Here is a 23,840-nt window from a genome sequence, read left to right on the forward strand (position 1 = left end):
CAATTTTAAAAAATCAAAGGCAAAAACAAAGTCAGACACATTTTTAACCCCCCAAACTGTGAACATCATTCCACAACTTTTCAGTTAGGAGGACTGCAAATGTATAAGATCTGTCTTAACAACTTTGAACTAAATCTGCCTCATGAAACTTTTAAACAGTTGTCAATATTCATATCCATCCACCAAACTGCAGCTTATTTGGCAAATACACTCTGGAAAGATAATCAGACGAGAAAGATGTCAGTGCTTGAATTTCAGCCTTCATTTTAGATGTTGCCATAATATCTAGCTGTAAAGCAAAACACTAGAAATTAAACTTCAATTGAAATTGATGTGAGGTATTATTTACACTTACAGTGGTCCAGAAGAGTAACTGTGCCACAGCATAAAGGGAATTTATGGGAATTGTAGCTCTGTGAGGGGTAAACTACAGTTCTCAGGATTCTTTTTTGGGGGGGGAAGGATAGGCTTAAAATGTGGTTTAAATGTATAGCATGTATGCAGCAGCATCTTTCACTTGCAGTCATTACTTTTCTGACAAAAAGCATGGTGATTTACAAAGTCAATTGTATCAACTGCTACTGCTGGTATGGTAAAATAAATAAAACAGCTTCCTATATGAATCAAGATGGACAGAGTTGCCAAGCTTTGCAGTATAGTCTTTTCTTGTTTCCTGTTTGTATTTTATTTGGTGGTATTGCATTTAAATGTATTTCATTATGATTATTTGCTTTTTGGGGGGCAATGTTTTTAATGAATCATGTAATTATTAGTGGCTATATAGTTAGCATGGATTTTTCTCATTCCTCAATGTTATATTGAAAATACCCCCCATGCCATTCAGATGCTTCCTATAAGCTCATTTCAAAACCAAATCCTACAAAACCTATAGTCCTGAACTTAGAAATGCTTGCTTAACAACCCTCTAAATTTTCATGGCAATACACAAAACACAGAGAATCAAGAGTTCAAAATGTAAAAAGAGAAAAAAACCAGATCCCTTTTGGACTTTTTTCTGTCAGAGTTCTCATAATTTGTTGAAATTAATTAAAAATCAGCCATGTTCACAGAATTCCTGTAATCCTATTACTGCCCAACAGATATTTCTATCAAAATTTAAAAAGCAGAGGAATTTGGGCAGCTTAACGAATGCACCAGGGGAGCAAGAGACTGACCTCCTCTCTGAGATATTGTACTGCCCTACAAATTTGTCAAAATGCAAACACAGTTTGGGTTGGTCTTTCACAGTCCAATCCACTTCCTGTGTAGCTTGGAAGAATTTGGTAACATGTGCCTCTGAGCATATGGTGAGTGGTGGCAACACCTGCAATCAGCCCAAATAACAGAAACAAGACATGTACTGTGCTGATCTTGTTTTAACAGGGAGGAAGCAATATTAAAATAGTTGATATAGTTCAGATAGTCACTTTAAATATGTTTGTTTTACTTTGCAGTTTTAGTAAGGTTTCCTATAGTAAATCATTCTCTTTTGCTTCTGTTTCTGTGAATATGTGAAATACAGCAACACTTTGCAACACTAAAGAAGCCCTCCAAAAACAATTGTGGAATAATGGCACTGACTGTTCTGCAGAATAGTTTCCAATAGACATCAGGGGTATTTCAGTTTGCACAAGATAAAACAGTGGGAGGTGAAATATACTCTAGTAAAATTCTAGGTGTGCTCTGCTTTGTCTGCTTTCATTTCCTGTTATCTCAACACTCAGCTTAATAAACTCACTCCTGACTCAGTAGTGCAGCATTTCTTTGGAGGCAGAGCAATGGCCACAAATATGAGTTGCCAATCCATAATTACGGCGGGTTTAAGAATGCTTTTAATTTGTGCTGGCTTGTCTAAAGCTCGCGCGCGTGCACACACACACACACACACACACACACAGAGACAGAGAGAAACAGAGAGAGAGAATCATCCCCCCCCAAGCCAGTTAGCACAAACCATGGGCTTTGATTCAAAGGTGTTCTAATAGTTGAAAGCCCTTGCACAGCAGTTTCAAAGCTCCTGACAGCTAGTTGGCTGTTGGGTGGCCAGGTATCACCGTTGTCTGCCTCACCTGTCAAAGTTGGTCTGTGAGGTGAGACCAGATAAGATACTGGGCCACTGAGCCAAAAAGGTTCCTCACCCCTGTGCTGGCTGTTGCACAAGAGTTCACAGAATGGCCCTGATACATTTTCTCTTTCTGCTCATAATTGTTTGTACCCAAGCCATAATTTACAAACTTATTTCTGATTTTAGTTTGCTGATCATAAACCATGGTTTCCTAAGTCACACACCATGAAATTAAATGATGGTTTGGCATGATTTATGAGTTGAGGTAACATGTTCTCTCTGTGCAGAGTAGCAAAGACAGTTAATTGAGATCTGGAGAGAACTTTACACACTTTGCAGGCAGTAGTAGACTGAATTTTGGTGTATTCAGAGCTCATTTTCAACAGAAAATGAGTTTGTTCAAGCAACTCAAGATATAAGAAATAGGCGGGGGGATGGTTTATACATACTTCTTTTTTCCAGGTTGATTGATAAGCAATATAAGGTCTTGTCTGCAAACTTGCCAGTTTACTTTGATCTTGTTTAGTCAGTGGAATCAGTGCATTCTTGGGTATGCTCAGTCTGAAAAGCAGATAGGTCAATATAACTATCTTTATTTTTCACAGTTGTTTAAACTTATTTTCATGAATCACAATGTATAGAAATAAAAGTAGTGGGATGTGACGCCCTTCCCTGGCTCTCCCTGTCAGGTTCCTACCTGCTCATGGTTACTGCCTGTCTCTAGGCACCACCAGGGACTCCACCAGTTTCTCTCCCCGCTCTAGCACAGATCTCAACAGATCCCCCTGCTAGGCAGCACCACCAATCACGTCCTATAACCAGTAGTCCCAGAGACTCTGCCTGAGTCTCTCTATCTGGTTACCTCTGTGACTGAGTGCTAAAGCTGTCCCAATCCCTTTGATTTACTCAGACTGCTTATAATTCTGGTTTGCTCTGAATACTTGTGGTGTTATATTCTTCCCTTCACCCGCTGCCACCATTTGTCACTCTTCAGCCTTGGTTATTTACCTCACCCTCCCTTCTGGTCTGTGAAACCCCAGCCAAGGATCAGGCCTCTGGTAAACCAAATTAAGTATTTATTAAATAACACAGATAACAAGATTAACAAGATTTCTTCATAAGGCACATAAGCATATGGTTTTATCTAATACTAATCCGAACTCCACCCCCCTCCTTCTCCATGCTCTCCTGACAAAACAACTCTCAAAACCCACCAAAACAACCCACTCTCTTTCATCACATCACCTCACATCCACCCAGATTTACCTGTCATACTTCCTTTTATACTGTCAGCCATTTTAAACATTCAGCCAATCATCCAGCATTCTACTGCCCATTCACTCCCCCTTCCTCTTTCATTCTACTTACCATGTATATTCTAAACAAACAGCACTTACCCTATTTACACTAATACAGGAACATCACATGGGACACTGAATAATTTTCCCTGTCTCCGCTCCAAGGGGAGCAGAGAAGCCAACTCCTCCCTGTCATGAATAGGGCTAAGGTTGTGGGCTTCCTTTGATCACTGGCAGTGGAAAAAAGCACTTACACCTACCATTTCTTGCTCTCCATTCTTCCCAGCAAGATAGAGTGTGCCTATTACCATTCTGACAACATCCCTGGAACACGGCCTATTCACTGGCTGTAATGAAAACAGTGCTGGTAGACTTTGCTCTCTAGGTGTAGGATATCTGGGGTGGCCACCCCCAGCTCGCATTTCAGAGGAGTCTAAGGACAGTAGTGAGCTACCACTTCTTGAATAAATGGGGAACATTAAGTTGGACTTAAGTGAAGTGTTCTTCTGTTCAGTGAAGACTAGAGTGGACAGGAAAGGGTTAACTCCAATTTAAGTTGAAGGCAGGACCAACCATGTAAAGAACTCTTGCACACCTGGGAGGGGAGGAATCCTCCAGTTTTAGAACTGACAGAGGAAGGAAAATCAAGAAAAAACTTATCCACTGAAAGAATAGCAAAAATTAGAGAGGAACACCCCCACCGCCAAAGACAGGTAAAGAGAATTGTCATGGTGAGCCCTCACTAACTAGCTTAGGAAGGCTATCTGCTCTAGTCCCCACTGACTAGAAAAACAGTTCACGGTAAGTCCAATTTAATGCTCTCAGTCAGTCGGGAGTACAGCAGACAGGAATGGGATGTCTGAAAGCAGTAAAAACATGTCTTACAAAACTTGCTGGAGAGTGTGCCTGTCAGTGGCAGAGCTGACTGACACAAACTTTTGTAATGTTGAACAAAGGTGCCAGGGTTAACCCATGTGGAAGTGCTGCATTTGTACGGAAAGGAACATTGGAATCCAATGCTGTAGAAGCCACTGTACCTCTGACCAAGTGCGCAGTAATACATGTCAGGGGCTCCTTGTGCATAGCCCCATAGGTCAACCCTATATATTCTTGCAATCACCAGCTGATAGTGGAATGAGCTACTTATCTCCCCTGGGCACCCAGCATGTAGGAAACGGGGTATTCTATGTACCTAATCTCTTTGGTATGACTAAGATAAACCTGAAGGACCCTCCATAAATCCAATTTATGCCGATGTTTCTCTCTGGGATGACGGGTTAAGGAAGAAATCTGGGATAACAATTTCCTATCCCCAATGAAAAAGAGAGATTACATTGGGAATGAAAAACAAGTTGGGGCAGAACACTACTCAGGCAGAGTGGAAACCCAGAGGTCTTTTTGAATGAATAATGTCCTGAGTCCCCCCAACCTCCTAGCTGAGGTAAGAGTTACCAAGAAGGTGACTTTCCAAGTCAGTTCCTGTAGAACAAGGCCAAATGGCTCAAAGGGTGGACAAGTGAGTGCTTTGAGAACTATGGGAAGGTCCCAGGAGGGAAATCTGTGAACTACAGGAGGCAAAAGAAGAGTGATGCTCCTGAGGAAATGGTGAATCAGAGAATGAGCCGGTAAGGGGCTCTGTGCCCCCCAACCTAAGAATGCAACCCAGAGCTGCCAGCTGTGTACAGAGAGTATTAGGGGAGAGACCTTTAACTCCACCATTCAGGAGAAAAGCCAACACCTGGAGAATGTCCATAGACATAGGGGTGAGGCCCTTTCTCCAACACCAGTACTGAAAAACTGCTCATATCGTGATAAACTTTGTGGGAAATCTGCAGGAAGCATGCATGGCCTTAATCACACCATGGGTATGACCCTGGTATCCAACAGCGATCTGGACACAGAGTCAGAGGCTGCAGGGGAACCAGATGAGCAGCCAGGGCAGGGTCATGGCTCAGAGCTGACCATTGCACCTAAGGCTGTTCAACGGAAACTCCCTGAGGAACCTCCCAGTCCACCAGGGCCAAGAGGGTACTTTCCCCTGAGCCTAAAGAACCAAATGCCTCCCACTGCATATCACCGATCCAAGAACGCACCAGCAGGGATTCTATGGAATGAAGGAGGAGTGCCGATCGTCAGGCCAGAATGTGTGCCCTTTGAGACTCTGAAGTCTTCTCAAAGGGGTGGAGCCTGGAGTAGTAGTCTGGAGACAGAGGCATAAAATGCCTCTGTTTGATCCCAAACCTCTGTTGGAGCAGGTTGCTCACTAGCAGCTGTCTATGGGCCAGTAAACTTTGCCCAGCCTTGCCTTCTGGCCACTTTCTTTGTGGAATACATCACTGGGATAGGACGCGATAGCTCTCCTTGAAACTTGTGTCTAAGAGATACTGCCATTCAAGTTCCACACACATAGTTATAAACACTTGGGGCCCAGATGAAGAATTGGACCTTGAAGAATTCAAAACCCTTCACTTCAGAAGCCTCCAAGGAGGGGCTCTGCTGAGTATATTCATATCTGAAAACCATGGCCTTCTTGGCTAATGAGGAGCTACCAACAGGACCTGAGCCTGGTGGAACTGGGCTTGGCATAAGGTGTGTGCAATCAGGTGAATTGGTGGAAAGGTGTACAAGACAACTGGTGGACATTGAATCAGAAGTGCAACCATCTGTTCCACTGCATGTTCTCAATACCTTGAGAAGAACTTGGGAAACTGCTGGTTGTGATGAGTGACAAAGAGGTTTATGATAGGAATCCTCCAGTGGCTGACCTATACAGACTATACAGTGGCTGAACCTATACTCTGGACAAGAGGCTACTGTAAGGACAGAATATGGAGAAACTGATTGGTTCCCAGTTGGAAAGGGGGTGAGACGGGTGTATTTTATCACTCTATTTGTTTAATCTATACGCAGAACATATAAGGAATGTGGGATTGGACCAAGATGAAGGAGGTGTGAAAATTGGAAGGAGAAATATCAATAATTTAAGATATGCAGACGATACCATAGTACTAGCAGAAAACAGTAATGATTTGAAACAAATGCTGATGAAAGTTAAAGAGGAAAACACAAAAGGAGGACTACAGCTGAACGTCAAGAAGACTAAAGTAATGACAACAGAAGATTTATGTAACTTTACAGTTGACAACGAGGACGAACTTGTCAAGGATTATCAATACCTCGGCATAGTCATTAACCAAAGTGGAGACAATAGTCAAGAAATCAGAAGAAGGCTAGGACTGGGGAGGGCAGCTATGAGAGAACTAGAAAAGGTTCTCAAATGCAAAGATGTATCACTGAACACTAAAGTCAGGATCATTCAGACCATGGTATTCCCTGTCTCTATGTAGGGATGTGAAAGTTGGACAGTGAAAAAAGCAGATAAGAGAAAAATCAATTCATTTGAAATGTGTTGGAGGAGAGCTTTGCGCATACCATGGACCATGAAAAAGACCAATAATTGGGTGTTAGAACAAATTAAACCAGAACTATCACTAGAAGCTAAAATGATGAAACTGAGGTTATCATACTTTGGACACATCATGAGAAGACATGATTCACTAGAAAGACAATAATGCTGGGAAAAACAGAAATGAGTAGAAAAAGAGGAAGACCAAAGAAGAGGTGGACTGATTCCATAAAGGAAGCCACAGACGTGAACTTACACGATCTGAACAGGGTGGTTCATGACAGATGCTCTTGGAGGTCACTGATTCAGAAGGTCACCATAAGTCGTAATCGACTTGAAGGCACATAACAAAGTGGCTGACGATCTCTTGGAAAACTCTCCATAGTCAATGGCCATCCTGTTCAGCCAGTCTGCTCAATTGATTAGAACGCCCTGCAGGTACTCCACAGTAAGGGACTTCAGATGTTTCTCTATCTAGGCAAAAAGTTTCTAGAGAGCTATTCTAATCATGCATTGCTCAAAGAACAGTTTGTATAAAGAGGACAAAGTGCACATGCAATTTGCAATTGAAGAGAGAAAAATAATACTATGCCTGCTGGATGGCATGGAAGCAAGTGCTCCCCTGGCACTTCTTGTACACCTTGGCAGTAACATGGTATGTTCAGACCAGAACATGCTGGGAGGATACCAGGTTTAAGAAAGCTTTGAGGGCCAGCCTAACTGCCTACATCTCCCACCACTTGATGGGTTGCATGGCTTCTGTGGTAACCAAGACCCCTGGGCTACCTCTGACTGGCAACATGCACCCCAGTCAGCAAGGCTGGCAATTGTGGTCACCTAGATCCATTAAGTAGAAGGGAAACTCTGGCCCTTGGAAAGATTTGAAGGGTCTAGCCACCACCGAAGGGAGGACCTTCCTTCCACAGTTAATGACACTTGCAGACACTCCTTCAAAGGAATCTGATTCTGGTAGGGGAGAAGCAACCACTGTAGCTGACAGGCATTCACACAGTGTCCATGGAACAGAGTCAATGGCCACTATCATACAGCCCAGGAGTTGCACAAGATGCATAACGGAGTGCTTCTGCATCCTCAGAATGGAGGCTTTGTTAGAAGTTTCTTAATCCTCTTGGGAAGAGAAAAATATTTTCCTGAACTCTGTTGAGGTTACTCCTAGATGGAGGAGATACTGGCTGGGAACAAAGAAGCTGTCCTGCTGATTGATGACAAAACGTTGACTCTCCAGGCAAAAGTTGGTGATGGCCACATCCCTCATTTAACTGTCCTTGGATGTAGGATAGATCAACAAGTCATCCAGATAGGGAGAAATATGGATTCTCTTTTTCCAGAGATAGGCCACCAAGACCACTATCTCCTTGGAGAACACCCTGTGTGCTGAAGACAGCCCAGATGGCATGTCTGCGTACTGAAATCAACTTTGTCCATACACTAACCTAAGAAATCTCCTGTGACCTGGCTGGATGGGAATATGCAAATTAGAGTTAGATAGATCAAAGTTAAGAAGTCTCTGGGTTGGACTGCCTCCACTACGGACCTCAGAGTTTTTTTTTATCATTAATTTTTATTCAAATTTTCAAAGACAAAAAACAAAACAAAACAAAAATAATTAAACAATAAAATAAAATGTTGACTTCCGATTTGTCGCAGATCAGTTATAGGTCTACAATATATAACAATCCTGTCTCTTAAATTATATTATAAAATCACTTTCCTCCAGTAGTTATCTTAATTAATCATCAAATCTCATAAACATTACTTTATTCTTTCCACAAAAAGTCAAAGAGAGGTTTCAATTCCTTGAGAGATATATCTTTCAATTTTTCTCCAAATAAACATGTTGATTAATCCATCTCGTTCAAATCTGTTAGGTCCAATAATTTCAATAGCCATTCTTCCATTATCAATGTTAATTCCATCTTCCATCTTCAATAATCCTGTTAAGTCCAGTAATTTCAGTAGCCATTCTTCCATTATCAATAATCCTGTTAAGTCCAGTAATTTCAGTAGCCATTCTTCCATTATCAGTATCCTATAATAATCTTGTTGTCATAGCCATAGTCCAAATAAACATATAGATTAATCCATCTCATCAAACCTGTTAGATCCAATAATTTCAATAGCCATTCTTCCATTATCAATATTAATTCCATCTTCCATCTTCAATAGTCCTGTTCAGTCCAGTAATTTCAGTATCCATTCTTCCATTATCAGTATCCCATATTAATCTTGCTGTCATAGCCATAGTCATATAATAAGAGTCTAATGGGAATTTCCTTTATCACAAATATTTCCTTGCCATCAATTCTGAATATGTTGCTGAAATATTGTTGTAAAGTCATGTCTCTGTTCTTCTTTTTTACAAAATGCACTGGCTCATCTCTTGAGAATTTTTCCTTTGTCACATATCTGTAGTTAATTCCATAGATTTTTTTCTATGTCAAGCTCCATCACATCATTCCAGTCCAGAAAATTATCCAAGACATTGATAACTTTATCTCTAATATCTTCATTAATTTCTTCAGAGACAACGTTGAATTCCAAACAGTAAACTTTGTTTCTAATATCCATAAACTCCAGATCTTTGTTCCAATCTTCAGGGCTTGTATCTTCCCTTTAATTTTTCTTTTCTCATCTCTAATCTCATCAATCTCCTCTCTCACAAGATCCCCTATTTCTTTAAGCTCCTGCGTCATTTTGCCAAATTCAATTTTCATCTCCTGTCTACCCTGTCTCAGGGTTTGTTTCGTTATCTCAATCTCATCCATTATTTTCTGAAACATAATTTCTTCCATGGTCTCAGCCACTTTCCTGATTGCCATTCTTAAAACCACGAAAACAAAAATTATTTCAGTCACAATTGGGTTAATATTCCAGGCTTGATGACATCACAGTGTAGACAGTACAGCCTGCCTTATCTCTTATTTGTTCAGGAATACAAAACAAATTTAGTTCCCAGCTTCAAAACAGTTAGTGGCGTCGTGAACAAGTAGATTCGTCAAAATGAAATAGACCAAAAAGAAAATAGTCCCGGACATATAATACTCCAAAGTTCATAAATCAAATTTATTTATTTATTTTCCCTCCTTGAAATAGAAATCCCTCTTCCGTTTGTATCTTTAGAATGCACTTCCAGGCCAGCTTTTTGCAATAAAAACAAAGATAAGCTTTTTCAATTTCTTTCCTCCTTAATTTCGTGAATAAAAGAGAAGAGTTATAACTCACCCAGAAATTCTTTATAGCTGATTCATTGACCAATCTCTTTTTGCTGCAACGATTTAAACCAAGTGAAAAAAATAGAAAGAAGGATGCTTGCCTGTTAAAGTCCGTTTTTCTTTGAAGAAAAGATAAACGTGTCGCTTAATCAGTTAGAGCTTGTTGGAAGTCCATCCGGCATTGCTGGCTGAACCTTCTCTCATAAATTAATGAAATCCAGTCCTCCCAACAAAAACAGGCTTTTGTGGTTAATCTCTTCGTTTCTCCCTGCCCGGGAGAAAATCTTTACCAGTCAAAAAGAACGTTCTGACTGATTTTAAAACTGAAAAAGCTTCTTCTGAGACGAGAGCTCGTCTCAAAAAGCAGGCACAAGCGAAGTCACCCTTCCCGGAAGTCCGGACCTCAGAGTTTTTGAAGTTTCTCTGGCAGAGAAAATGATTCAGGACCTTTAGATCCAAACCTTTTCTCCAAGACTCTGAGGATCTCCCAGACTGAGGGACAGGCTCTACAGTGCATATATTCAGCAGATGTTGGATGGTGTCAAAAAGTGTTGTACATTTGTTGCTGTTTTTGGATACAGGAGACATTATACACTTCTCCCAGGGCATAGATCTCAAGACAGAGGCCATACTGCAGAGTCTCCAAGGTTCATCTGACCATGGCAGACTGCTCCTACATCTGGTGAAAATGTTTAAGTCTTCCCCCCATGGGTGGAAACAAGATGTCATTTGTGAAAGAACAGGAAAATTAAAACTTTTTTTAAAAAAGTAACTAACCGGGCAAAATCAGATGGAAGAAGACCGAGCCATCTTATAGCTGGAACTGTGAGGCGATGGGCTTCAAATGACATAGACTGAAATATGAAAGAACTACCATGTTCAATACGACTAATATTTGCATTTGCTAAACTGAAACTTAATATAAAATCGGGTTTTCAAGTACTATCACTAAGGTCATGCCTGCTTGAAGGTATTTTTTGGTGGAGGTAGTAGTAGGGTAGAATTATACTGGGTGAATTATATTCTCTTTCTGCTGTGATAACTAATTTTGACTGAACGAATCACTAGTTTCCCCTCCTTACAGTGTGTTGTTTTGTGAGCATTTTTGAACCTGGCTTGCAATGTACTAGATATTAGTTTGTTAGTTTCTGTTATTTATATGTATTCTACTCTGACATTGTACTCATTTACTTTTACAGATTGCTCTCTTGCCAAAGGGTGGTGTGGTCACCTTAAATACATTGTGCCATAATAAATTGCCTTTATTACCTCACCAACCCAGCATTTTGTTTGTTGGCTTGGAACCTAGAGGGTCCCCCTCTCCTTGACTTATGCTTCTTGGGTGCCCCCCTGCTGCTCCTGTTAATCCTCTTTTAAACCCATCCAAGTTGGTGGCTATCACTGCCTCCTGTGGGAGCAAATTCCATAGTTTAACTATACACTGTGTGAAGAAGTACTATCTTTTGTCTGTTCTGAATCTTCCAACATTTAGGTTCATTGGATGTCCACAAATTCTGGTGTTATGAGAGAAGGAGAAAAACTTTTCTCTGTCCACTTTCTCCATGCCATGCACAATTTTATACACTTCTATAACATCACTTCTTACGTGCCTTTTCTCTAAACTAAAAAGCTCCCAATGCTGTTTGTCCCCATCTATACATATCACATCATGCTGACCTGGATTTCCCTGTACTTTATTATGATGCAGATTCAGGATGGAGGCCTGTTGACATCACAGACCTGATAAATTAGATTAGGACTGAAATCGTCCTGTACCTTAATTGAAAAAGTAGTGCAGACATGTCCTAAGTGTACTCTTCAGTGAATCATGTAAATTATGGAAGCATTGCTTTAAAAAAGCAAGTATGTCACACTGCAGTAAGATGAATCATTGGATGAGTAAGAATTATGTTTATTATCTTCTTATAGCTCCTAAGCTGTGGAAGACCCTCCACACAGAGGTACATCTGGCATATTCGCTATACAGATTTCAGTCAACGTTGAAGATGCACCTCTTTACTCTGGCCATTGACACCTCTTTCAGGATCCACCCTATACTTGTGACTATAATTTGTTTTAATTATGTTTAATGCTGCATTTCAAATTGTTGTAACCCACCCTGGGACTTGCTGGTGAAGCGGGGGGAGTGAGGTAACATTGATTATAATTATAATAATAAAAAGACCTGTGTATTTTTTCCTGGTGCAGCCTACTAGCCAATTTAAAAATGACGATGTAGTCTTGAGAACTAAAGTGTCTCCCCATCCTAACTTAAGAAATGACTCATCAGCTTTTTTGGCCAGTGGGTACACTTGGAGTTTTGTTGAAGGTGCCCTGGTACTAGACACTTGCTTTGGCTGCTTTGGGGACATGGTATAACACAAAATGGCTGCCATGTCTAAAAGAACAAAAAAAGAGGCAGGACCACAACATAATCCAAGCATGCCCCTCCTGTTAGTCTCTTGTGCATTGTGAATTTTTGAGCAAATATTTACTGAGACCTTTTGTGTGCATCATACAAGATACTAGTGGAGACAGTGGTGCCCATGGGCACCATGCTAGTGATTCTTTAGTTGTTCTCATGCTTATAATTATTTATTTGTATTTATTTTTCAGCTCCAAATTTCTCCATTTCTTGATCCATCAGCTTTTTAGTCTTCTTTCTCCTCACCATCAATAGAGGCTTCTCACTGGTTCTGTACCTCACATGCACTTTCTCCATTTTTAAAAATCCTCTTGATCTCCAACCTAGTTTTTCTAGAGATATGCTCTGCCTTTCTTTCTCCATCAAGGCACAGTTAGCTGTCATGGAGCTGCAAGGCCAATTTTATTGATTTTATACTGTTTGTTTTTAAATGTTTCTGGTTTTAAATTGATTTTATGTGGTGTATTTTGTTTTTGTCATATTGCTTTGAGACACTCTCTTTTTGTAATAAATGTAATAAATAAATAAGCAATATTTATTTATTTATTTATTTATTTTCATTTCTAGACCGCCCATAGCTAATAGCTCTCTGGGCGGTGTACAAAACGAGATTAAAATACAATATAGAATAAAATCAGTAACAAAGGAACACATTAAACTAAAAACATTAAACATAAAGCATTAAACATTAAAATGCCTGGGAGTATAGCCAGGTCTTAACCTGGTGCCTAAAAGAAAGAACCGTAGGCGCCAGGCGTATTTCCTCCGGTAAGCTGTTCCATAATTCGGGGGCCACCACAGAAAAGGCCCTAGATCTAGTAACAGTCCTCCGGGCATCCTGGTGAGTTGGTACCCAGAGGAGGGCCTTAGATACTGAACGAAGTGAACGGGTAGGTTCATAGCGGGAGAGGCGTTCCACAAGGTATTGCGGTCCCACACCGTGTAAGGCTTTATAGGTCAACACCAGCACCTTGAATCTAGCTCGGAAACAAATAGGTAGCTAGTGCAAGCGAGCCAGGACAGGTGTTATATGTGCAGACCGATTGGTCCTCGTCAACAGCCTGGCTGCCGCATTTTGCACTAGCTGAAGTTTCCGAACAGTCTTCAAGGGCAGCCCTACATAGAGCGCGTTACAGTAATCCAGTCTAGAAGTTACCAGAGCGTGAACAACCAAGGCGAGATCATCACTGTCCAGATAGGGGCGTAGTTGGGCTACTAAGCGCAGGTGGTAAAACGCGTTCCGTGCCACCGAGGCCACTTGAGCCTCGAGCGACAAGGAAGGGTCAAAAAGGACCCCCAAACTACGAACCTGTTCCTTCAAGGGGAGTGTAACCCCATCTAGAACAGGATAAGCATCCACCATCTGAGCAGGGAAAGAGCTCACCAACAGTGTCTCAGTCTTGTCTGGATTGAGTTTCAGTTTATTAGCTCTCATCCAGTCCATTATCGCGGTCAGGCAACGGTTCAGCACATCAACAGTCTCACCTGTGGAAGGTGAAAAGGAGAAGTAGAGCTGCGTGTCATCAGCGTACTGATGGCAACGCACTCCAAAACTCCTGATGACCGCACCCAGAGGCTGCATGTAGATGTTGAAAAGCATGGGGGACAAAACCGACCCCTGAGGGACTCCACAATGGAGAGTCCAGGGTGTCGAGCAATGTTCCCCAAGCACTACCTTCTGGCGACGATCCGCTAAGTAGGAGCAGAGCCACTGCCAAGCAGTGCCCCCAACTCCCAACTCCGTGAGCCTCCCCAGAAGGATACCATGGTCGATGGTATCAAACACCGCTGAGAGATCAAGGAGAATCAACAGAGTCACACTCCCCCTGTCCCTCTCCCGACAAAGGTCATCATACAGGGCGACCAAGGCTGTTTCAGTGCCAAAACCGGACCTAAAACCGGATTGAAACGGATCCAGATAATCGGTTTCATCCAAGAGCGCCTGGAGCTGGCCAGCAACCACCCGCTCCAGAACCTTGCCCAAAAAAGGGACATTCGCCACCGGTCTATAGTTCAAAACTGTTGTTCAAAACATCTGGGTCCAGAGAAGGTTTCTTTAAAAGAGGTCTTATTATTGCCTCCTTGAGACTACCAGGGACTACTCCCTCTCTCAAGGAGGCATTTATTACCTCCCTGGCCCAGCCGGCGGTTACAGCCCTGCTAGTCTTCACTAGCCAAGATGGGCAAGGGTCCAGAGCAGACGTGGTCGCCCGCACCATTCCAAGCACCTTGTCCTCTTCCTCGAGCTGCACCAACTGAAATTCATCCAATAATAAAGGACAAGACCGCGCTCTGGACACTTCAATGGATTCATCTGTCATAACATCAGAGTCTAAGTCCTGACGGATGCATGCAATCTTATCCTGGAAGTGCTCCGCAAGGTTTTGGCCCAGATATAACTTCTATACCAAAACAGGGCATAACATATCAGTTCTGCTTAAATCAATCAGCGGTAGATTTCACATTTCAGCTACAGGACCAAATAGGGAAATAATATTGTGGATTTAAAGTTGAGAAAACTTACCACAGAACCGTATTTGTAGATACACATTATTTCAATACCTAGTATAGACACAATATCAGATATCAATGGTGTTATATCAATTAGGGAAAAATGTAGTTTATGGAGCAATCCAAGTCCCAGCCAGGTAGCAATGAGGTGTGACAGAACAGCAAAGCCACTGCCACATCTGCAGCCCATCACTCATGCCAGATGGGGCAGAAAGCTGGGGAAGGGCAGGCAAAAACCTGCTCCAGGCTAAGCTAGGCTAGGCTGGAGTTGGTTTAATGATGCGGCCCTGATAAGGCTCTATGCTGTCAAGTGACAGCAGTGGGATGCCACTGGATCCCAAGTTGGTTTAGCCCCTCCCCACTCCCAGAATGCACCATTTTTGCTGCTGGTCAGCAGTACTTCTATCCTAGCTCTTGTGGGCAGACCAGGGAACTCCACACTGAGAGACACTAGTATCACTCTGCTGGCAGAGTTGTTCCAGGCTGGATGGAGGGGGACCTCCACTCCATCCAAATCTTCCTCCCCAGCATGTTGGATGGGAGCTTGGACTGCACCCTTACAGTTGTTTTTTAACAATGTATTAATATAAATAAATATGTATTAATGTCTCTTAATCCTAAGCAGTTGTATACCACAAACATGAGATCTATCAATAGCAATGCCAGAGAGAAATAATGAATAGATATAGTGACTTCCCTCCTTTTGCGGTAGGGCAGAATTGGATGTAATATTAACAAACACATGTTGCTAACCCTTCTTTTTCACAGATAATGGAAATGTTGGAGCAGGGGGCCTTGCAGAGGAGGATCAGCACCTGGAAGGCTACCAATGCTCCCTACAACCATCCCAGCCCTCCAGAGCTGGGTTTACCTCTGTTTTCAGAGCTAAGCCGGGTGCAGGTAGAGAGAATGATTTGAAACTGCTGGGGGTATTTATAGGATGAAATTAGTAGGTTGCTGGGTATGAAAATGTTAAGCATCCCCTACCAATTTTCCCCTGCAAGTGACCCCTGCATTCTATTACAAGGGAGCCATGTGGCTGAGAACTGTGTTTCCATCATAAAGTCTAGTTCTGCTCTTAGACTATTATCTTTATAAATTACATGATGAGTGGGACTGTCTCCATTCCCATCTCTTCAACTGGCTTATAGTATAGTTCTGTAAAGATTCCTCACACTTACCATGTGGGTCGCCATCCATGAGAGCAAAGATAGGAACATGACATGTATCCCATAACTTTCTGACTAAAAGTCTTGTGTTGACATCCGGTACACCTTTTCCCTATGGAAATAATATCTAGGTAGAGTTTGTATAATTAGCTATGTTTTGAATACATATTTAGAAATCACTGTATTGAAAGTCAGATAAGTTCTAGAGTTACAAAATGTTGGTTTCATACCGTCATGATTATGCATGGGGACATTTTACTGCAGAAGTCGTCATCCAGCAGTCTCTGAAAAGTTGCATCTTTTTCTATAATTAGAATAAATTTTGCTTCTGTGATCAGATCTATAACATTAAGGCTACAAATATTGATGGTATTCTGCTGCACCATACAATTAAGTGCTGAATACTGTAGTATATTTTAGACCAGTAGTTCCCAAACATTTCGCCCATGGACCACTTGAAAATTGTTGAGGGCTTGGCAGACCACTTAATGATTTCTCTGCCTGTTGTAGCAATTGTAATTTCATAGAATTCAAACAGTAATACAGTAAAATATAGAATATAAGAAATAAAAGAAGCAACAAAAATACAGTTAAAAATCAATATGGAAAAGGGGAAAAACAATATGAATATTCAATATGCTGGATGTGCCCTCTCCCATCTTCAACCACAAAACTACAGACTTGCTGTGGACCCCCTGAATGAATCCTGTGGACCACATTTCAGAACTGCTATGTTAGACTGATTCAGTCTCATATTACAGTATGAATAACTTAGTATGAGAGCAGCATTTTAAAAAGAAAAAGGAATACAAATGCTGTATTGGTCTTTGTCTCTCTTAAAAATCCTCCCCTGGTTTACTAGTAGATATTTTGCCTAAAGGATACTTTTCATTCCTTCAACATTAGATGGTACAGCTGCCTAAAACAAAAGGCAAAGGAACATCATAAACAGAGAAAAGGTATTCATTATAATAATTAGATAATAAGCAATACAAATAAATCTTCTGAAGTCATCAGCTGAATTTCCAAAATAGTTTTCTACATGTATTGATAAGAAGTAATAATGTTTACAGCCCTCATATTAACAGTGCAATCCTTAACCATGTTTGTTCAGAGGTTAGTCCCATTGAAATCAATTGGCCCAAGACACACTTTCAAAATAATAGCTTTATTTTATGCTGGAACATTCATATGGTCACTAGATGGAGCTAAAGTTAAATATCCTGATAGATGTTTACAGACTCTTTTAACTGCTTTATTTTCTATTTTTTAATTGCTTTTCAGATGATATTTAGAATTATGGGTAAGCTTTGTTAACATTTCATCTCTCATTTATTTATTTATTACAGTTATATACCGCCCCATAGCCAAAGCTCTCTGGGTGGTTTATAGCAATTAAAAACAATAAAAACAAATATACAAATTTTAAAACACAAAAAACAATTTAAAAACACAATTTAAATTTTTTTTTAAATCAATTTAAAAACACATGCTAAAATGCCTGGGAGAAGAGGAAAGTCTTGACCTGATGCCGGAAAGATAACAGTGTTGGCATCAGGCGCACCTCGTCAGGGAGATCATTCCATAATTTGGGGGCCACCAATGAGAAGGCCCTCTCCCTTGTTGACACACTCCCAGCTTCCCTCGGAGTAGACACCTGGAGGAGGGCCTTGGATGTTGAGCCTAGTGGATGGGGGGGTTCATGTTGGGAGAGGCAGTCCATCAGGTATTGTGGTCCTAAGCCGTGTAAGGCTTTATAGGTTAAAACCAGCACCTTGAATCGAGCTCGGAAACATACGGGCAGCCAATGCAAGCGGGCCAGAATTGGTTTCATATGTTCGAACAGTCTGGTCCCTGTTACTAATCTGGCCGCTGCATTTTGCACAAGCTGCAGCTTCCGAACCGTCTTCAAAGGCAGCCCCACGTAGAGCGCATCGCAGTAATCTAACTTGGAGGTTACCAGAGCATGGACAACGGAAGCCAGGTTTTCCCTGTCCAGATAGGGGCATAGCTGGGCCACCAACCGGAGTTGGTAGAAGGCACTCTGTGCCACTGAGGCTACCTGAGCCTCAAGTGACAGAGATGGTTCTAGGAGAACCCCCAAGCTACGAACCTGCTCCTTCAGGGGGAGTGCAACCCCATCCAGGACAGGTTGGACATCCACCATCCGGTCAGAAGAACCACCCACTAGCAGCATCTCAGTCTTGTCTGGATTGAGCCTCAGTTTATTAGCCCTCATCCAGTCCATTGTCGCAGCTAGGCAATGGTTCAGCACATTGATGAAAAGGAGAAATAGAGCTGCGTGTCATCAGCATACTGATAGCAATGCACTCCAAAGCTCTGGATGACAGCATCCGATGGTTTCACATAGATGTTGAACAGCATGGGGGACAGAACTGATCCCTGCCGAACCCCATACTGGAGAGTCCAGGGTGCCGAGTAATGTTCCCCAAGCACCACCTTCTGGAGCCGACCCGCCAAGTAGGAGCGGAATCACCATCATGCAGTCCTTCCCACTCCCAACTCAGCCAGTCTTCCCAGAAGGATACCATGGTCGATGGTATCAAAAGCCTCTGAGAGATCGGACTTCCGGGAAGGGTGACTTAGCCTGTGCCTGCTTTTGAGACGGGCTCCTGCCTCAAAAGAAGCTTATTCAGATATATCAGTCAGTTTTTTCTTTTTTTTTTGACTGATTAAACTTCTCCCGGGTAGGGAGAAACGAAGAGATTAACCTCAAAGCCTATTTTTGTTGGGACGACCAGATCTCATTAATTTATGGGACGAGGTCCAGCCGACGAAGGTGGGACGGATTTTCAACAGCAAGCTCTATCTGTTAAAGCGAACGTTCATCTTATCTTCTAAGAGAGAACGCACTAACAGGCAAGCACCCTTCTTTCTATATTTTTCTTTTACTTGACTTAAATTGTTGCTGTTTAAAAGAGATTTGCCAGATTGATCAGTTTTTGACATCTCACTGGGGAGCCATAACTTCTCTCTGCTACGCACTAATTAATAGCTTATCTCTGTTTTTGTTGCAAAAAGCTGTCCTGGATTTGCATTCTAAAGATATACACAGAAGAGGGATTTCTATTCCAGATTTTTATTTTGAAAAATATTATACTGTTTTGAGACTACTCTCTTTTTGGTCTATTTTATTTTGACGAATCTGTTTCTTGACGATTGCCATTAATTGTTTCGATCCTGGGAACTGCATTTTGTTTACTTAACTATTGGAGAGATAAGGCTGTCTGCTCTGTTTATACTGTGATGTCACCAAGTTTGGAGTATTAACCCAATTGTTGCTGAAATAAGAAGTGGTTTTCCTATATTTTTCTTTTAAAATGGCAATTAAGAAAGTGGCTGAAAATCTGGAAATAACTATGTTTCAGAAAATAATGGATGAGATTGAGATAACGAAAATTGAATTGAGTAAAATGAAGCAGGAGATTAAAGATATAAGGGTCCCTGTGAGAGAGGTGACCCTGGAAGGGGTCCCTGTGAGAGAGGAGACCCCGGAGATTGGAACAGGGGTCCCTGTGAGAGAGGAGACCCTGGAGACTGGAATAGGGGTCCCTGTGAGAGAGGAGATCCCGGAGATTGGAACCAACGTGGAACAGGAACAAGATTTGGAGTCTATGGACTTTAGAAATAAAATCTATTGTTTGGAACTCAATGTTATCTCTGAAGAAATGAATGAAGATTCTAGAGATAAAGTTATCAATGGCATGGATAATCTTCTGGACTGGAATGATGTGATGGAGCCCAATATAGAGAAAATCTATGGAATTAACTGCAGCCATGTGACAATGGAAAAACTTTTAAGAGATGACCTAGTGTATTTTGAAAAAAAGAACAGAGATATGATTTTACAGCAGTATTTCAGCAACTTATTCAGAATGGATGGCAAGAAAATATTTGGGATAGAGGTAATCCCCATCAGACTCTTACTATATGACTATGGCTTTGACAGCAAGATTATTATGGAATACTGATAATGGAAGATTGGATATTGAAATTACCGGACTTAACAAGACTACTGAAGATGGAAGATGGAAAATGGAACTAATAGAGATAATAGAACAATGGCTACTGAAATTATTGAACCTAACAGATTCTGATGTGATGGATTAATTGAAATGTTTATTTTGACTATGGTTATGACAATAAGATTATCATAATTAGTAATGAGATGGATTAATCGATATGCTTATCTGGAAAAAAAAAATTGATAGATATATTTCTTAAAGAATTGAAACCTCTCTTTGACTTTTTGTGGAAAGAATAAAGTAATGTTTATGAGATTTGATGATTAAGTAAGATAACTACTGGAGGAAAGTGATTTTATAATATGACTTAAGAGACAGGATTGTTATATATTATAGACTTATAACTGATTTGATCTTTGACAAATGGGAAGTCAATATTTTACTCTTTATTTTTTTTTTTGTTTTTTTTTTCTTTTTTTCTTTTTGTTTAACTATTTTTGATTTTGTTTTTTGTCTTTGAATGTTTTATGATTTTGTCTTGTATGTTTTATGAAAATCTGAATAAAAATTATTGAAAAAAAAAAAAAAAAAAAAAAGCCTCTGAGAGATCAAGGATCAACAGAGATCAACAGAGTCACACTCCCCCTGTCTCTCTCCCGACAGAGGTCATCATACAGGGCGACCAAGGCTGTTTCCGTGCCAAAACCAGGCCTGAAACCTGACTGAAATGGACCCAGATAGTCGGTCTCATCCAAGAGTGTCTGGAGCTGGCCTGCCACCACTCATTCAAGGACCTTGCCCAGGAATGGAACATTTGCTACCGGCCTATAGTTATTAAGATTTTCTGGGTCCAGGGAGGGTCTCTTCAGGAGTGGTCTCACTACCACCTCTTTCAGGAATTTGGAATTGGAATTTGCCTTAATATGGCAAACATATAGAGAAAGAAACGGGAATTGAGGTGGGGGAGGGGAGAAATTGGCACAGAAATCTATATAAACTGAAGTATGTGGCTTTACTATTTAACCACTGTATTGTGGCAGGTGTCCAGGACAGACCAGCCAAACATACCAAGATATGAGGATACCCAGATAAATAATAATAATGAAAGAACCTTCTATTTAGTCCAAACAATAAGGAAAATGTAAAGAGAGGTTTCCCCTATACCACTCATTTGTGCTTGGACTGGAAACACTGTAATCTTAAAAGCTCTGATCCTGATCCAACAATCTGTTCCGGGAATGGGCAGTCTGATGCACACATTGGTCTTTTGAGTCTGTAACAGCTTACCCATTTGTTTCAGTGCAGAAAGCAGATATCCATGAATGTTACTGTTATGGGATTGAAGGATGAGATAGATTATTTCTTTGTGTCCCCTTCAAGGCTGTAATTTTGTATCTGAAATTGGGGTATGCAAGCAAGAAACCTGCTCTACTGGTCAGGCTAGTTTCCTTTGTTAAACTAGCCTGTGAGCTAATTGACTTATTGAATGGTAAGTCTGTATTGAGCCCAGGGGTGATGGACCCAGCGTCCTTCCCGAGGAAGGAGGGGGAAGGCATGAGTTTCAGAAGCCTCAGCCATTAGGGAGCATGGACGATTCAGCTGTTGTTGAGTCTAACCCCGACCTTGGAGAAGAGAGCAAGTCGCCCGCCCCACCAGTTCCCATGGCTGGTCCTGCCCCTCAATGGGACAGCGCTCAGCCCCCCAGCACTCCCACGGGACTGTTGGGGGATGCTCCTGAGAGAGCAGACACTCCTCCTTCATCAAGCAGTATCTTAGAAATGCCCGATGCTTCCCCGCCCTCCGTTCTCCTGCCTGCCGATCAGGAACCTGTGCTTTCTGATGAGCCTTCAGAGGCTCACCCCCTCTCACCACACTCACGACATCGGGAGAAGCGGACCGGGCAGAAGGGTGTGTGTGTGCGATGGAGTGAGAGGTTATGCCCCAAGACCTCTCCTATTTGAGGCTACCGCGTCCAGAAGTGGGCGCTGAGTCAACTTTCCTCACAAGTTGCAGAGCATGTCTAGAGTGCAGTTAGGGATTGTAGTGAGTTAGCATAGGGGTTTCTATGAGGCGCACAGTCTTTGATGTATCCATTACTTTAATAAAACAAGAATTAATTGCACCCTCATCTCCGACTGGTGGTTCTCACTCTGAACTGGACAGTCTGTGTATCCAAAAGGAGCAATTGGAAGACTTTTCAGGAGAGAGGCCCTCCTCCCCTCATCACCTGGCTGGAGCCCCCTGCCTTCCTGGAGCCAAGGAGAGGCTTGTGTGTTTTTATTCTAGGCTGAGGAAATGCTGGGAACTGGAGAGGGTTGCTTGCTTGCTCTCTGGACCTCCAAAGCTATGAGCAATGGGGAGCAAGATCTGATGGACTGATAAGGCTGTGAACCCCTCCATCTTAAGCTCAGGTTGGAATGCGTGTAAATAAAAGCCTTATAACCTATAAGACGTCATAGTCTCTGCTGACCTTCTTTCCAAGCAAACCAAATCCTGGTTAAGCGCAGGAACCCCTGGAAGGCTTGCACAGCTCCAAGACTGGGGTGGCGAGCAACATTACATTGCTCACATGGATATTCTTCCTTCATTGGAATAAATGGGGCAGCTTGTGTGCACAAGGGAATGCATATGGTTCTCTGGGGAGTTTATTTTTAATGTGTTCCCTCAGCTCTTGGGATTGGTTTCGGAGAATAACCTTGGGTGATTATCTCTCAGCCCCCTGGTAATTGTGCCACGGGGTACCATCTTATACATCTATATTGGCAACAGTAATTAGGAGATTTGGGGCAAAGTGCCATCAGGATGCTCATAATACTCAGTTCTACTTCTCTGTAATATCTGCATCAGGAGAGGCTGTGCAGGCCCTGGACCAGTGTCTGGACTTAGTGGACTGAATGATAGCCAACGAAGTAATAATGAATCCTGGCAGGACGGAGGTTCTGTGGTGAGTGGTTACGGAGTCCAGATAAGTGATCAACTGCCTGGTTTGGATGGTGTGTCCTTGAAAGAGGAAGTTCATATTCTGGGGGTGCTCCTGAATCCATCTTTGACATTAGAGGCCCAGATGACCTCAGTGGCTGACAGTGCCTTTTACCAGCTTCAGCTGATAAGACAGCTGTGGCAATTTCTACACCAGGATAGCCTATTTAAGTGCTGGTAACCTTCAGGGTGTACTGCTGAAGTACACTCTGTGTGGGGCTGCCTCGAAATTGGCCCAGAAGCTGAAGCTAGTGCAAAATGTAGTGGCTCAACTGCTCAGTGGGGCAGACTTTCACTGTTGAAAGAATTGCACTGGCTGCCAATTAGTTACTGGGCTACATTCAAGGTGCTGGTACTGGTATAACATCCTATACACCTTGGCACCAGAATACCTAATAAATGTCTCATGCCTTATATAACCAACCACTGCACTCTGCAGTAGAGGGCCTCCTTCAGACACCATATCCCATCAGAAGGTTTCCATGCTGTTCTTTCATTGATCCAACTGGAAACATAGCCAGACAGGCTGAAAATTGAGAGGTGAAACAGGGAGGGGCGGGGTGGAGGTGGAGAAGCCTTGAGATACGCCCTGAAGGAACATAACATAGAGAGTGAAGGCATGATGGAAGCAGGTCCCAAACAGAGTAAGTGAAACCTGGGGGTTAGGGCAGAACAAAAGGAAATAAGGAGAGAGGGCAGGAAAGGCTGAGGAGGGTGGCAAGGGGAGGAGAATCGGTAGGAGAAAAGGTAAGGAGAATAGAGAGCAGA

The 23,840-nt window shown here is 42.0% G+C and overlaps 1 protein-coding gene across 1 annotated transcript in view; it reads right to left on the bottom strand.

Moving 5' to 3' along the window:
• The window catches only part of SPO11 (SPO11 initiator of meiotic double strand breaks), a 59,866-nt gene continuing 36,026 nt past the window's right edge, over positions 1-23,840 (bottom strand). The window contains exons 10-16 of the mRNA XM_061630166.1: positions 16,993-17,026; positions 16,338-16,447; positions 16,120-16,219; positions 14,952-14,989; positions 10,780-10,856; positions 2,515-2,626; positions 1-289 (exon numbers count right to left, since the gene is read on the bottom strand). Coding sequence (XP_061486150.1) covers positions 170-289; positions 2,515-2,626; positions 10,780-10,856; positions 14,952-14,989; positions 16,120-16,219; positions 16,338-16,447; positions 16,993-17,026 — 591 coding nt within the window. The 3' untranslated portion in view covers positions 1-169. The remainder of the gene's footprint in view (positions 290-2,514; positions 2,627-10,779; positions 10,857-14,951; positions 14,990-16,119; positions 16,220-16,337; positions 16,448-16,992; positions 17,027-23,840) is intronic.

The sequence above is a fragment of the Rhineura floridana genome, chromosome 6 (assembly GCF_030035675.1).
Source record: "Rhineura floridana isolate rRhiFlo1 chromosome 6, rRhiFlo1.hap2, whole genome shotgun sequence".
NCBI lineage: Eukaryota > Metazoa > Chordata > Lepidosauria > Squamata > Rhineuridae > Rhineura > Rhineura floridana.